Source organism: Coccomyxa subellipsoidea (assembly GCF_000258705.1).
Source record: "Coccomyxa subellipsoidea C-169, whole genome shotgun sequence".
Classification (NCBI taxonomy): domain Eukaryota; kingdom Viridiplantae; phylum Chlorophyta; class Trebouxiophyceae; family Coccomyxaceae; genus Coccomyxa; species Coccomyxa subellipsoidea.
The window spans coordinates 1,036,806-1,049,334 of NW_005178034.1; the positions used below are offsets into that span (position 1 = coordinate 1,036,806).

Consider the following 12,529-nt stretch of genomic DNA (forward strand, 5'->3'; position numbering starts at 1 on the left):
ACATTATAAGATTCACAAACTGGTATCTTTTCTGATATGATCGATGTAAGTTTTGAGTTGTCCAGCATGCAGCACTTCATGCAGTAAGGCATGCAATTGTCAACGTCCTGAAAAATGGCCTCTGACGACGAAGATGAGTACGTCTCCTTCGGCACTCCTCTCCAGGAGGAGGAAGAAAGCAGGGCTGGTCAAAGGCGGAAGGACGTGAAGGATCCTGCATTGACGAAGCAGCTGCCCTTGCATAAGCAGGTACAGCATCTGTGCTCAAGATATGTCTTGTGCATCATTGAAATCGGCTGTATGAATCGTCTTCAACAGCACTTTACAAGATCTAATGAATTTAATGCAGGAGGTAACCGATGCAGAGGGCAGGAGGCGCTTCCATGGTGCCTTCACTGGCGGGTACAGCGCTGGCTACTACAACACCGTGGGCTCACTGGAGGGATGGGCACCCTCAACCTTCAAATCCTCCCGAGAGGACCGCGGCTCCGCCAAGTATCTTGCTATCATGCCATGCTCACATACCTGGAATCCCCATTCATGCTCATCCACCTTGTATGGCACAGCATGTGCCTGCCTATATTGCCGGCAGGATTGTACGTCAGCGGCTGTGCCAGCTGTGGAAGAACAGCATTGGGTGAGCAGAACAACCTCTCTCAACTCTTGAGCGTTTAATGTCGGCTGCAGGGCACAGAAGGTGGAGGACTTCCTGGACGAGGATGAGCTGGAGGACATGCGCAAGTCTGGGCTGCAGGTGCGCGCAGAGTATGACACTTTCGGCACCACCGCGGCGGAGCATGCGCGGCGGGCAGCCAACGCAGAGGCCAGCACCAGGGACAGGGGCCACCTCAGCTTTGTGCCCGACGCCATCATCACTCCGGTCGCCGACTCCATGGGTGAGGAGTCCATGCTCACTCTCTGCAAGAATACTTGTGTGAATACTTGTGTGCGCCTCAAGGAGCATACCAGCAGGGCTCTTATTTCCATTGCATGGATGCCCTTTCTCAGGTTTGCGCCCTGTTGGCTGAGTTCAATAAGCTGCAAGTAAGTTGCAGGAGGGCAAGCATGGTGGGTTCAGAGAGTTCGGCTAGTGTCTCCCTTGCACTAAGCGGAGGGTAGCCAACATGATGGCACGAGGAAGTAATGAATAGGGGAGATGGCTTCCAAAATTGAGAGCAACCCGTCAATATTGGTCACATATGCGCCACAGGCATCAGGTTGCTGCAGAGCATGGGGTGGCGGCAGGGCAAGGGCGTGGGTCCTGCGGTAGCGCCAGACAAGCCACAGAAGACGGGCAGACGCTGGGGCCCCGAGGCTGGCGTCGGTCCAGACAATACACCCATCTATGCGCTCGCCCCCAAGACCGACCAGCATGGCCTTGGCTTCGACCCTTTCAAGGTAAAGATATATGCCTTGATGGTCTCCTTATAGAAGAGTGCTTGCATCCTGTGGTTACCACATATCGTTGCCATCGTTGCCCTGCCCCTAGTCCCCGAGCGTTACTTATCAAAGACGACACAAATGACTCAATACTGCTCAGAAGATATGGCAAATTTTTGCTGCCTCACAGCTTTGCTGCACAGCAGGCCCATACTGGATGTGCATGGTGCAGGGCGCAGAGGAGTTCAGGAATGCAAAGAGGGAGAGGCCAGGCGAGCAGGGTCGGCAAACAGAGCAGGCGGATCCAAGGAAGCGGCAGCGCGGCGTTGCATTCGGGTCCGGCACCGGTGAGGAGACAGACACCTTCGGCTACATGGATGACTATGTCAGCCATGGCGGCCAAGCCCGCGGGGGAGAGTTCAACTTTGAGATCGCCTCCGATGAGGAAGACACTGACATGGCACATCTAAGGCATGCCCTCCACCACTCTCACACACCCTCCTGCTGGATCACGCGGATGTCGGAGACTCCGTCAATTGCTCAGTCTGCTTACAAGAAGGGCGCATTGCTCGTCAATCATGCAAAAGGGCGAGAGCGCATGCGTGATTGAATGGTTGTGTGGGTGTGCTGCAAGTAGGGGTGGCAAGCTGGACCCAAATTTCATGCTGCCAGGGAAGGCAACGCCGCTGAGCATTCTGGCGGCAGGCATGGCTCCGCAGAAAGACATCATTCCGGGATTTGTCAGGGCGGCCGAGACAGTCTCGCCCAAGCTGTATTCGCCGCCCAAGATCCCTGCCAGCTACCAGCCGCACCACGACTTCCCAGATGATGCGCTGCCAGGTGACCTGTTGTTATACCAGCCACAGAAATAACCTTGGGACAATGTCCTGGATCCCTTGAAGCTGGCGAAGAAGCTGGCGGACACAACAAGGGGGACAAGTAGCTCACATCAGCATTTCAAGCACTGCCCGATAACCTGCGTATTGAGGAAGAACATGAAGCACCGGCGGGCAAGTGTGTGAAGTGAAAGTCCTCTAAATCTGGCATTTGATCTTCACTTCTGGAGATGGGCAGGCCATAAACAACTAATGTCAAGGAAGAAGGAATTGACCTCACAGACCTGTCCAATTGTCCTTAGGACATTTTTAGTATTTGCTTCCTTGCAGTAGTGATTCATCAGTCAGGATAGCAAGGCCCCCGAAGCTGACAGCATGGTGTGGGGAATGCAGGGTCGTCTGCCACGGGTGAGGACAAGCCAGCGCGTGAGGTGCCGCCGCCAGATGACCCAGAGCTGCGCAGGACGATCGACGCAATGGCGCCCTTCGTTGCGCGCAACGGGCCGGCCTTCGAGGCGGTTGCTGTCAAGGCCAACGCCAAGAGCCAGAAGTTCAGCTTCCTCGCGGGCGGCGCCGGCGCAGAGTACTACAGATGGCGCGTGCAGGTGGCTGCTCGGCTCCTGACTTGAGAGCGCGATCCCTATTTGGCTACTCCCTCACCTCATCTAAGCTGTCTTGTCCCTGCACTCCCTTGCAGAACTGCATGCCTCCATCCGCCTAGCCTGTGTGAAGCTGTCAGGAAGGGGCTGTCTAATCTCTCAGGCTCAAGAGGGGAGGCCATCACAATAGAGGAAACTGCTGCCAAATGAGGGGGTTATCAGGGAGGCTGATATGTTAGCGGGTCTTGGCAGGTGGCCAAGGCAGAGGCGAAGGGGTCAGGGGCTTCCGTGGCGCAGCGCCGCGCGCCGCTGTCTGCGGATGACAGAGGAGCGCTGCTAGGTGAGGCACAACTGGCAGCGGCTGCTGCAGCGTCGAGCGCAGCCGCCGCGCCTGCAGGCCCGCATGCTGCAGGCCCCAACATTTCTGGCATCGCAGGTATGTGTTTGAAACTTGTGCACATGCCAAATTGGTCGAATCACAAAATGCAGCTGCAATGTGACATGAACTCTACAGGCTCTTGTAGAGATGTGTGATGTCCTTCACTGCTAGTAGAATTCCCAACTTACAGAAGGTGCGGGCATTGACGGGCACTGGGCACGTGTTGCAGACACCGACAGGAGGCGGCTGCAGGACACGCTGGCGGGCAGCTTTGCCAGTGCAACAGAGCAGGACATGGGTTTTGGGTCCCGCCCGATTGGCCTACACCAGCCCGTGCCCGGGCAGGCAGTGAGCGCTCCGCCACCCAGCTCTGCGGCCGCTGCCTTCCTCGGCTCCATCGGTGGCCGCTTTGCCAGCGGCGGAACGTTCCAACCGGAAGCTGCTGCAGGCCTGCAGGCGGGCGTTACCGCCTCTTCAGAATCAAATGCTCAGCAGGCATGATGCAATCCTCGTGCTTTCTTTATAATGCAGCATAAGCAAGGTCCATCAAGGGGTAGGAATTCGGCAGCCTTTACTGCAGCTTGTCTGCAGACGCACCTTGCCACCGGCAGGAAAAGCGTGTAATAATAATAAGCAAGATATTGGATCTCCTCAAATCTTAGCAGCCGCTCATATTGCTGGTGCACCAGAGCAGCCACGCTGGTAGCCAGTACCTGAACGATGGTGGGAAAGGTGCTGCGAGAATTGCAAGCTTGAAGCAATCCTTGACTAATCTCAATTTGGTGCGTGCAGGCCGCTCCGAAGCGGCCACAGCGCAGCGTGCACGAGTGGCGGCCAGAGCCGCTGCTGTGCAAGCGCTTCAACGTGCCCGACCCCTTCAAGGGCCGCCCAGCAGCGCCTGTCAACGATGTGCCACGCTTCATGTCCGATCGCCTCGCGCTGCCCGACACCGCCGCAGCCGCCGGCTCCGTGCTGGAAGTTGCGCCGGCAGCCGCCCTGCAGCTACCAGGACCTCCTCCGATCCCCCAGCAGGTGCCCCTCAGTCCCCGTTGGCACCACACAGATTGTTGCCTACAAGCCATAAACCCCTTTAGAATTCGTTGATCGCTTCCTCCTGGCAGTGTCCTCAGAGGAAATGCATGGAGAAGCAGCTGAGGTACTGGTGGATGGGGTTGCAGGGTACAGCTGCTCGGCAGCTGCCCGGCCCCCCACCGCTGGCGCCTCCCTCATCTGACAGCCGATCATTGGCGGATGCTTTCCTGGACTCTCTTGGCGCCGAGGATAATGGAGCACCGCCTGTGGCTGGGACCCTGCCAGGTACACTCTACACCAGCTAACAAATGTGTCGCACACATCCGCCGACAACTATCCTCCTGGCATACTTGCAAAATGCACAGGGTATAGGCTGACTGTGACTCTTTTGTCAAAAACTTGTGCAACTCTGACAGCTCGAATGGTGACCGATGCAGCGCTGCCGCCGCCTCCAGGGCTGCCGCCGCCACCGGGCCTGCCAGCAGACGAGCCGGGCGCGGCGCCAATGCCATATGTTGAGAAGCCCATCGACCTGTTCAAGGCCATCTTCGAGGCCGATGACTCCTCTGATGAAGAGGAGGAAGAGCAACCGGCACCAAAGTCTGCCCCTGCCACGGCAGCACCGCAGCCAGAAGGTAGCAAGCCTGCTCTCCCACCTCCTTGGCAGTACAGTAGCAGGAGTTGTAGGGTGTGGTACACCCAGATTTCACTTACTGTCTGCAGACGCGGCGACCATGTGTAGAGCATTTGTTGACCAGTCAGCATGTGCTTCCAGGCCAGAAGGATGAGCTGGCAGCTGCTAGGGAGGCTGCGCTCGCCGCAAGAGCCGCACAGACACCGAGCCAGACGGCAAGCGCAGGACCGTCCGCCTCTGTGCAAACCAAGGACGCCACTGCTTGGCTGAAACCAACGGAGCAGAGTGGCGCGGCCCCGTCGCAGAATGGAGGCCTTGCAGAGGCGCTGGAAAGGGCACAGCAGCTGGCCGGTGAGAAGGTCAGGGAGCGGCTGCGAGCAGAGCAGGAAGAGGAGAGAGGGAACAGCAGCCGTGCCCCGCCTGCAGGGACCTCCATAGATACCGACAAGGCGCCAGGTGCATCATTGTCAATGTGATAGGAGTTTAAGTTTCACATGTCTGTTCTGTTTAGCAGCATTAGCAGGATGATAACATAATATGGTAGGAGACTTGCGTTTTGCCGATGCTCTGCGCACAATCAGCTTTGGGCAGTGCCAAGGGAAGGTACTTGTCTTCCGTGGGGCTTCATGCGTCCAAAGTGAGATGTATGTAATGTGTGGGTGCAGGTCAGCTGGGTGACGCAAGCAATGGTGGGGTTTCTGAGGAGCAGAGGCAGGCAATTGAGATGCTTCTGAAGACCCACAAGCACTCCAAGAAGAAGAAGAAGGAGCGTGACAAGGGGACGCGTAAGAAGGACAAGGCAAAGAAGGACAGAAAAGACGATAAGAAGAAAAGGTCCTCTAAAAAAGAGGGCAAGAAGAAGAGCAGCAAAAAGACCGACACGCGTAGTGATGAATCAGATGACAGCGACTCAGATGTATCAGATTGATACAGATTGCTCAAATTGTTTGCGTTATGATGCAAGAAACCAGTTCTGAATTGCTTGAGGTTTCTCTCACAACAGAGGGTAACATAAATCTGAAAACGTGTTGCATGCGTAGCAAGGGTTAAACACCCGCACAGAGTAAAGCTTGGTGAGCTGCACTCCTACTTGTGACCTATCAGAAAGAGATCCTCGTAGGCACATGCATGTGGATTGCTGCTCCTGTGCAACCCCAATCTACATTTTACATTAGCACTTTTGAGGCATCCTAACACTGCCATCTGAGGTGAGCTGAGGTTTATCAAATTGAAGGAACACTACAGTGTACCGTCTTTGACAGTGAGACTCTGTACTGCAAGCTCACGTCCACACATACTAACTATTTGATTACGGTATCTGGTCAGCAAATTGTCGCTCATTATTGAGATCTCAGTAGAGATATCAATAGATCTCTAGAGTAATCCTTGAATGCAGTAGAGGATCCCTCTCACTGAAAGAACAAATGTCGCCTGTACAGCAATCTACTGACACCCGTCAATGAACACAAGCTGCAGTTCGAGCGCCTCAACAACTTCAAAGCCACTCTTCTCACAGCGCCAGCATCATCAGGACCCTTTCGCCTCATATGAGACCTGGGCCACTACACCTGGCTCGCTCGAAGCTGTACACATGTGAGAAACCACCTTGTAAATTTGGCTTCTGCAGTAAGTTTATTCAGGCAGCATGGCTGCCTGTTGCGTACACAGCACTGACGGCGCATGCCATCAGCTCTGCAAAACAGAACGTGCATCAACAGCAGCTGCGCCACTGTCTGTGGGTCCGGCGGTAGTGGTGCAGGGCTGCTGTTGTTGGCCATGGACCCCTCCAGGACCATTGGGAACAGATGATTGAGGGTTTACTGCAGCAACAGGAGCGGCAGAAGCTGTGGGAGGCCTGAATTGGGGCATTGCCGCAGAAGCTTGCAGTACAACCTGGCGCAGAAAAACGTGACAGAATCAGCAAGCTTACTAATGATGTGATGTCTTAGAAAACCAAGATTGCATGAAGCAAACATAAGCATATACGAGATATTGGTTATACTGTGCACAAGAGGGCATTGTATGAGCCATGTCTCGGTAGGCAGCAACAGATGTGCACAGAAGGAGCACCTGTGGGATGCTGGCAGGATTGCCAAGGTTGCTGGGGAATGGCGGCCGCTGCATCACACCCGGACGCGGCACCCCCATCTGGCCTCCGCCTGCTTCAAAACAACACACTCGTCACTACACAGGACACCAGCCTCCTCTCAGGCGCACATCTGTGCTTTGTGACTTCTGCCAAACGATCAGTAGATGGCAGCGGCTAGTGCGATGCCGGACCTGCATTGGGGGCCGCTCCAGGTCGAGGCATGCTGTTCCAGGACGGCGGCGGCTGGTTGACTGGAGGTCCGCTCAGAGCGGCGGCCGGCACAGGCGGCGGCTGCGGCCCAGCGGAGGATGTGGGGGCCACTGCAGCGGCAGCCGCCGCCGGCGCGGATGGGCCGGCTGCCGCGCTGGCCATGAGGGCCGTCCAAGAGATGTCCTCTGGCCTCAGCTGCGCTGTCCCCAACATTGACGGCCCGGCCTGTGTGCATACATACCACATATCAAGCCAGCGCTCCCTAAGCCTCCCGGTCAACACACACTGACAGAGCGCAAGAGACAGAGCCATGACCCAGGGTGCACAGGGCCAGACCAAGAGGATCATACCATGGGATTCTCGGACACGAGGTGAAGGCATACCGGTGCGAGCGATGAGGGCAGGGGAGCAGAGGCGCCGGGCAGGGTGGCAGGGCGGGTGGATGATGGGCCTCCGGGGGGTGGATAATAGGGGAGCGGGGGGACCATGGAGGCGACGCTATTGGCCGAGGGCAGCGTCGCGTCGTAGTAGGGCGATATGAGCGGCGCCCCCGACATGTGCAGCGACCCGTTGCGGCCTGCGCATGTTCCTGGCGCATGTCAGTGCTTTGCAGGCTTGCAGTTTGCGCAACAGTCATATCATTGATTAACAACGCATTCATAAAAATATATGTATGCGATCTGGAACGTGCGTCAACTGAGGTGTCCCCCAGATGACAACAAATTCCACCTAGGGGATATTTGCCATGATTTGGGCAAGGCGCCATCTCGCCAGAGAGTCAGGACAGGTGGAGTATGTGCAAGTAGGTGTGATCGGCGCACCGAGGGCGGTGGCGGCTTCATTGCTGGCCTCTGCAGCATCGGCCATGGCCATGAGGCCAGGGCTGGCCATGGTGCTGGTGAAGGGCTGCGCGGGTGCAGGCAGCGCTATGCTGAGGCCCGGCTTGGCCCCCCGTGCGCCCTCCTCCCCACCCTGGGGCCTCAGCAGGTCCAGGCTGCCCGGCGACTGCAGTAGCGAGTTTGGTGACGTGCCCTGCACACAGACACGCTGAGTGAATGGTTGTGTCTGCTCTGTGACTTGGCAAGCACGAGACAGCGCATCAACAGTGAATGAGCTTCCGTTGGATAGATAGGACACGCATGTCCAGCAGGATGGCCAGGTGCAAGGGAGTAACTGTGCAATCGCCACCCTTGGAGGCCCTTCAGGGGGATCCGCACATGACGTTAGGTGAAGATCACCCTGGGCCCTTAATGCTCATGTGAGAGCACCATAAATCCAAGTGCTAGGAGATTATTGGCGTGTGTAAGGCTGGCAGGGAGGGGCGCACGGATGGGTCGCTGTGGGCGACGTCGGCTTCGGCCTGGAGAGCTTGGAAAAGGACGTCGAACTCGTGGGAGATTCGCGTGTATGCGCGCTCGCTCTTGGGCGACAGCGGGAACTTGGCGCCCTCGCCCAGGCCCAGCGGCTTCAGAATGTCCGTCGCGCCTTGCGCCAGGAAGCTGCGACTGGCCACGCGCCACATCAGCGCGCATGCTAAACATGACTCACAGCAAACACAGTGCCATGCGTGCCGTAAGAGAAAGCATGTCCTAACCACAGCAGGGGATGTCAGGCAGTCTGTGCGGCTGTTGACGTTGCATCGCGCATGCTGGTGTGACTCCCAGCAACAAATCAGATGCATGCTGATCGCCAAGCATGCTGCTATCAAGCCATGGATGTCCACAAGAAAGGCGGCTGTTGACGGTGCAGTGCAGTTTGGGGTGCACACCTGCCATCTGACAGCGAGGAGATCTCTCCGTCAGATCCTTCCCGCCTCCGCCGGTGCCCCGTCCCCTCTGTGCCGTTTGCCCTCTGCCTTGCAGCAACGACAGCCATCAAGGCACCATTCAAGCTCGCCTTTCCTTCCAATGCAAAGACAATTTATGAGAGTATGGGCTGCTCTGCAACGGAGGGAGCACCTGGCGCTTGTTCCTGCCGGAGCCATCCTTGCCATCGTCCTCACCGTCTGCTGTCGCCTCACCATCCTCATCCTCTTCCCCTGCAAAATGCTGTTTGAAGAGCTGCAGCCACAGCACACAATGATCAGGTTTGATGGTGTCTCTTTGCGAGGAAAGTCCCCCATGCATGTAGAACAAAGATTATGCTCGGGCGTGTGGAGGGAGGGCTGATCGGGGCAGGAGCCTCACATCCTGGTTGTTTCTGACTTCGTGGGGCTGATTGCACATCTTGGAGTAGCGCTGGAGGATGGCATCCATGTCCGTGCTGGAGTACTGGAAGAGCTTGGAGTTGGAGTTGAAGATAACCAGCGCGATATCACAGCCACAGAGCACGCTGAGCTCCATGGCTTTCTTCATCAGGCCATTCTTGCGCTTGGTGAAGGTCACCTGCACCATCACATGACATTGCATGGAATTTGAAGGACGTTGAAATTTCAGAAACGAGACCCACCCAGGCAAAAGTTGATACCCCAGAGGCCCACCCTGAGTACTGCACACACCTGTCGGTTCCTCTCGTCCCCTATCTTCTCGATCCTGATCTTCTTGCGACCCACTGCCAACATGAAAGAAAAGTTTAGGTGAGCATGCAAAAGAAACGCAGAAGAAAGAATAGCAGATATGCAAGCATAAGATGCAGATCAGGAACGCTAAGAGTGCCTGGTGGTGCCTCATTTTTGCGGGACGCACTTGTGACACGTTACAATATGTAGTCCGAGGGTGCAGTCAACTAGCAATGCCCGCCAAGGAAGCAGGACAGCGCAGCTTGGTAGAAACCCAAACGCTGGTAAGGGCTGCTAGAAATGGGGAATGAGTCTTTACAACAGCTGTTCCGATCAGTACTAGGTCAGCCTTTCACAAGTATGCGTTCTGATGACGCAATGCAGCAGTACGCGGGCCCTGGGCGCTAAAACCTTGCCCTCGACAGCCAACGGCTCTCGACGAGGGCAACTCTGCTTCCACCAGCTCAGTCGCCACGAAAATGGTGGAGTCCTTGTGTCACGGCAGTCAGTTGGTCAACCAAGCAAACGGATCGCCCCCTGTCTGCACTGCTCTGGGCGGGCTCAATCCTTTTCTATCTTTAGCCACTGGAATGCCACCGGGCGCACTGGGTTAATAGGTTGGTTCACTCGTTGGCTGCTGACATCAAAACTCCCAGCAGGGTTTTAGTTTGAAGGGTATTTGGAGACCACTCTTTCTCGATCTCAATCCTTGATTCCTTGGTTCAATTTGGTATCAGAAGAGTCTCTAAGTATCAGTTCGCGCTTTCTTGGATACAGGTCATGGTGAGATCTGTTGCATCTTAATTCAGTATGAAGGGATCCGTTCACTCGATGTGTGATGCCCTGGACTTTGTGACCCTTTTTCCTTTGGAAGACAAGCTTGGCCATTGACAGCTCCGTTTCTTTTTAGAAACTTTTAATCTGGTCATCCAGACATTTTTACTGAATATTTCTTCATGCGGACTGTGGATCTGCCAGCATGTTCAGCAGGCTCTTTGACGACGCAACATTGCATCCGCGCTTATCTCATTAGGCATTTCTACTGCATTCCAAACAGTATACAGCTAACTCGAAGGGATCCGGCATGGTCGGGACGAATCCGTGGTCTTGGACATGGCCACTCACGACCACAGGCGCAATCTCGGGAAGACTCACCGTCAAATGAAATTTCAGAACCGCTCTCATTACCTCAGCATCAGGAGCAGTGGCTGGATCACCTGCTCCAGGGGGTGGAAATATTCCTGGTCATGACAGTTGCTGCAGCACAGATCCCTGCCCTGGGGACCATATGGCAGGAGCTGCAAGAGAGCAGTCAAGAGAAGGAGCACACTCATGCAAAGGTAAAGGGGCAATGACTGCCTCCTGTCGGACAACAAAGACCCATTCATCAGTCCAAAGACGGACCCACTCAAAACACTCTTTCTCTGTGCAGGGACAAGTGCAATTTGTTCTGGAGCAGCAACCATCCGTGCAGCAGGCATCTTTCATTCAGCTGAGCTCCGTTCTAGCTATCAGTGCTGCTGTACTGATCAACTGGATTCTGCGCAGACGCATCAGCAGCAGGTAAGCATGTAGCTTTCGATTTCCGCTCCGGTTGTTATCAAGCGCAGAATTTTTCTCACAGGGATGCCGACAATGTATAAATCTGCATGCAGGCAGCAGAAGAGCGCAGTCGCTGCTGGAACCTCAGCAGGTGCGCGGTTGCTGAGGCTGGAACTGCTCGCCACGCGCCAGTCGCAGGCTCTCATCGCTGCTGAGAGGCAGATCACCAAGCTGAATACTCGCGCCCGACTGCTGGGGCGTGACCTGCAGCCACCCTTACGCCAGGTCAGAGCTGCATGTTGCTACACAGCCTGCGTTTACAAATTTGGCGTGTAGAATGTAGGGGTACCTTTGTGCACAGGAGCATGATAGCATTGCGCATCTATGTGTGCGTCCACAGGTGCAAGCTGAGAATGTTCAGCAAGCAGAGGCCCTGGTGAGAATAAGCAACAAGCTGGAGACCTTGGACACCGATCTGAAAGACACTCAGCAGCTGATCGGCGCGTTGCATGGTGAGACCCTTCTTTTTTGCATGATGCAAGACAACTAATGAGGAATTCTTTGTTCTGAGTGCGAGATTAATCGTGACCTAAGGCAATCTTTTGCGCAGGCGCAACAGCAAAGCAACTGCAGCTGGTCTTGCAAGCGCTGCAGCTCTCACAAGCTGCCAAAGCTCTGGCACAGAGTGTTGCAGCAGCAGTTGAGCAGGAGAGGAAAGCAGGCACTGGACTTCCCTTGCAGGTAATCCCCCAGAGGGATAAGCATGATAGTCCCCTGCACTATCTTGTGTTGTGCATACATGCGCAAGTGCATAGGGAATCAATTGAAACGTTGACAAACATGCTTCCAATGCAAGGGTCCAGGCCACGCAAAGCCGGAGGTCCTCCACAGCGCCTGAGGAAGCGAGCAGCCTTGAATGCGCGCAACGCACATCTGGATCACTGATCCATGCCACCCGCGAGAACGCTCATTCATCGGACCGTAGCGAAAGGGATATACTCTCAGATGTCAGCGCACCATCCCATGTCAGGCAGCTATCACAGCCGAGCGTGACCCCCAGTACCCCGTCAGCACATCAGTTGAACGGGCAACCTATGCAGTTGGTGGCGGAGAGCAGTGGGTTGGATTGCAAGGAGAAAGTGAGCATGAGCGTTTCTGGGGAGGGGTCTGTCAGTAATGGGTTGACAAAGCAGACGCATGCAGAAGATGTACCAGAACCTGAAGAGACGCAAGTTGGCAAGCCATCTGGCACCTGTATAAATGGCAATGGGATCAGGGAACATGCTGGTGAGATTGTTGGCGAATATGTATTATACCGCTTTGGTTAATTT

The 12,529-nt window shown here is 55.4% G+C and overlaps 3 protein-coding genes across 3 annotated transcripts; 2 read left to right on the plus strand and 1 right to left on the minus strand.

The window, feature by feature from the left end:
- Window positions 1-114: 114 nt before the first annotated feature.
- COCSUDRAFT_66367 (hypothetical protein) lies at window positions 115-5,788 on the plus strand (the record flags this gene model as incomplete). The annotated part of the gene is made up of 14 exons (XM_005647218.1): window positions 115-249; window positions 350-495; window positions 688-896; window positions 1,211-1,398; window positions 1,613-1,899; window positions 2,018-2,220; window positions 2,610-2,821; window positions 3,068-3,251; window positions 3,424-3,656; window positions 3,987-4,226; window positions 4,373-4,511; window positions 4,664-4,861; window positions 5,002-5,316; window positions 5,526-5,788. 14 exons carry the CDS (start codon window positions 115-117, stop codon window positions 5,786-5,788), a joined length of 2,952 nt encoding a protein of 983 aa, XP_005647275.1.
- Window positions 5,789-9,297: 3,509 nt separating this feature from the next.
- COCSUDRAFT_16128 (myocyte enhancer factor 2D) lies at window positions 9,298-9,719 on the minus strand (the record flags this gene model as incomplete). Its single annotated transcript, XM_005647219.1, has 2 exons — window positions 9,298-9,543; window positions 9,657-9,719. The coding sequence occupies 2 exons, from the start codon at window positions 9,717-9,719 to the stop codon at window positions 9,298-9,300; spliced, it is 309 nt and encodes a 102-aa protein (XP_005647276.1).
- A 1,129-nt stretch (window positions 9,720-10,848) lies between these two features.
- COCSUDRAFT_66368 (hypothetical protein) lies at window positions 10,849-12,120 on the plus strand (the record flags this gene model as incomplete). The annotated part of the gene is made up of 6 exons (XM_005647220.1): window positions 10,849-10,996; window positions 11,089-11,219; window positions 11,312-11,483; window positions 11,599-11,710; window positions 11,809-11,939; window positions 12,062-12,120. Coding segments are annotated over exons 1-6 (696 nt in total), but the record flags the coding sequence as incomplete, so codon positions are not given.
- Between the last annotated feature and the right edge of the window lie 409 nt (window positions 12,121-12,529).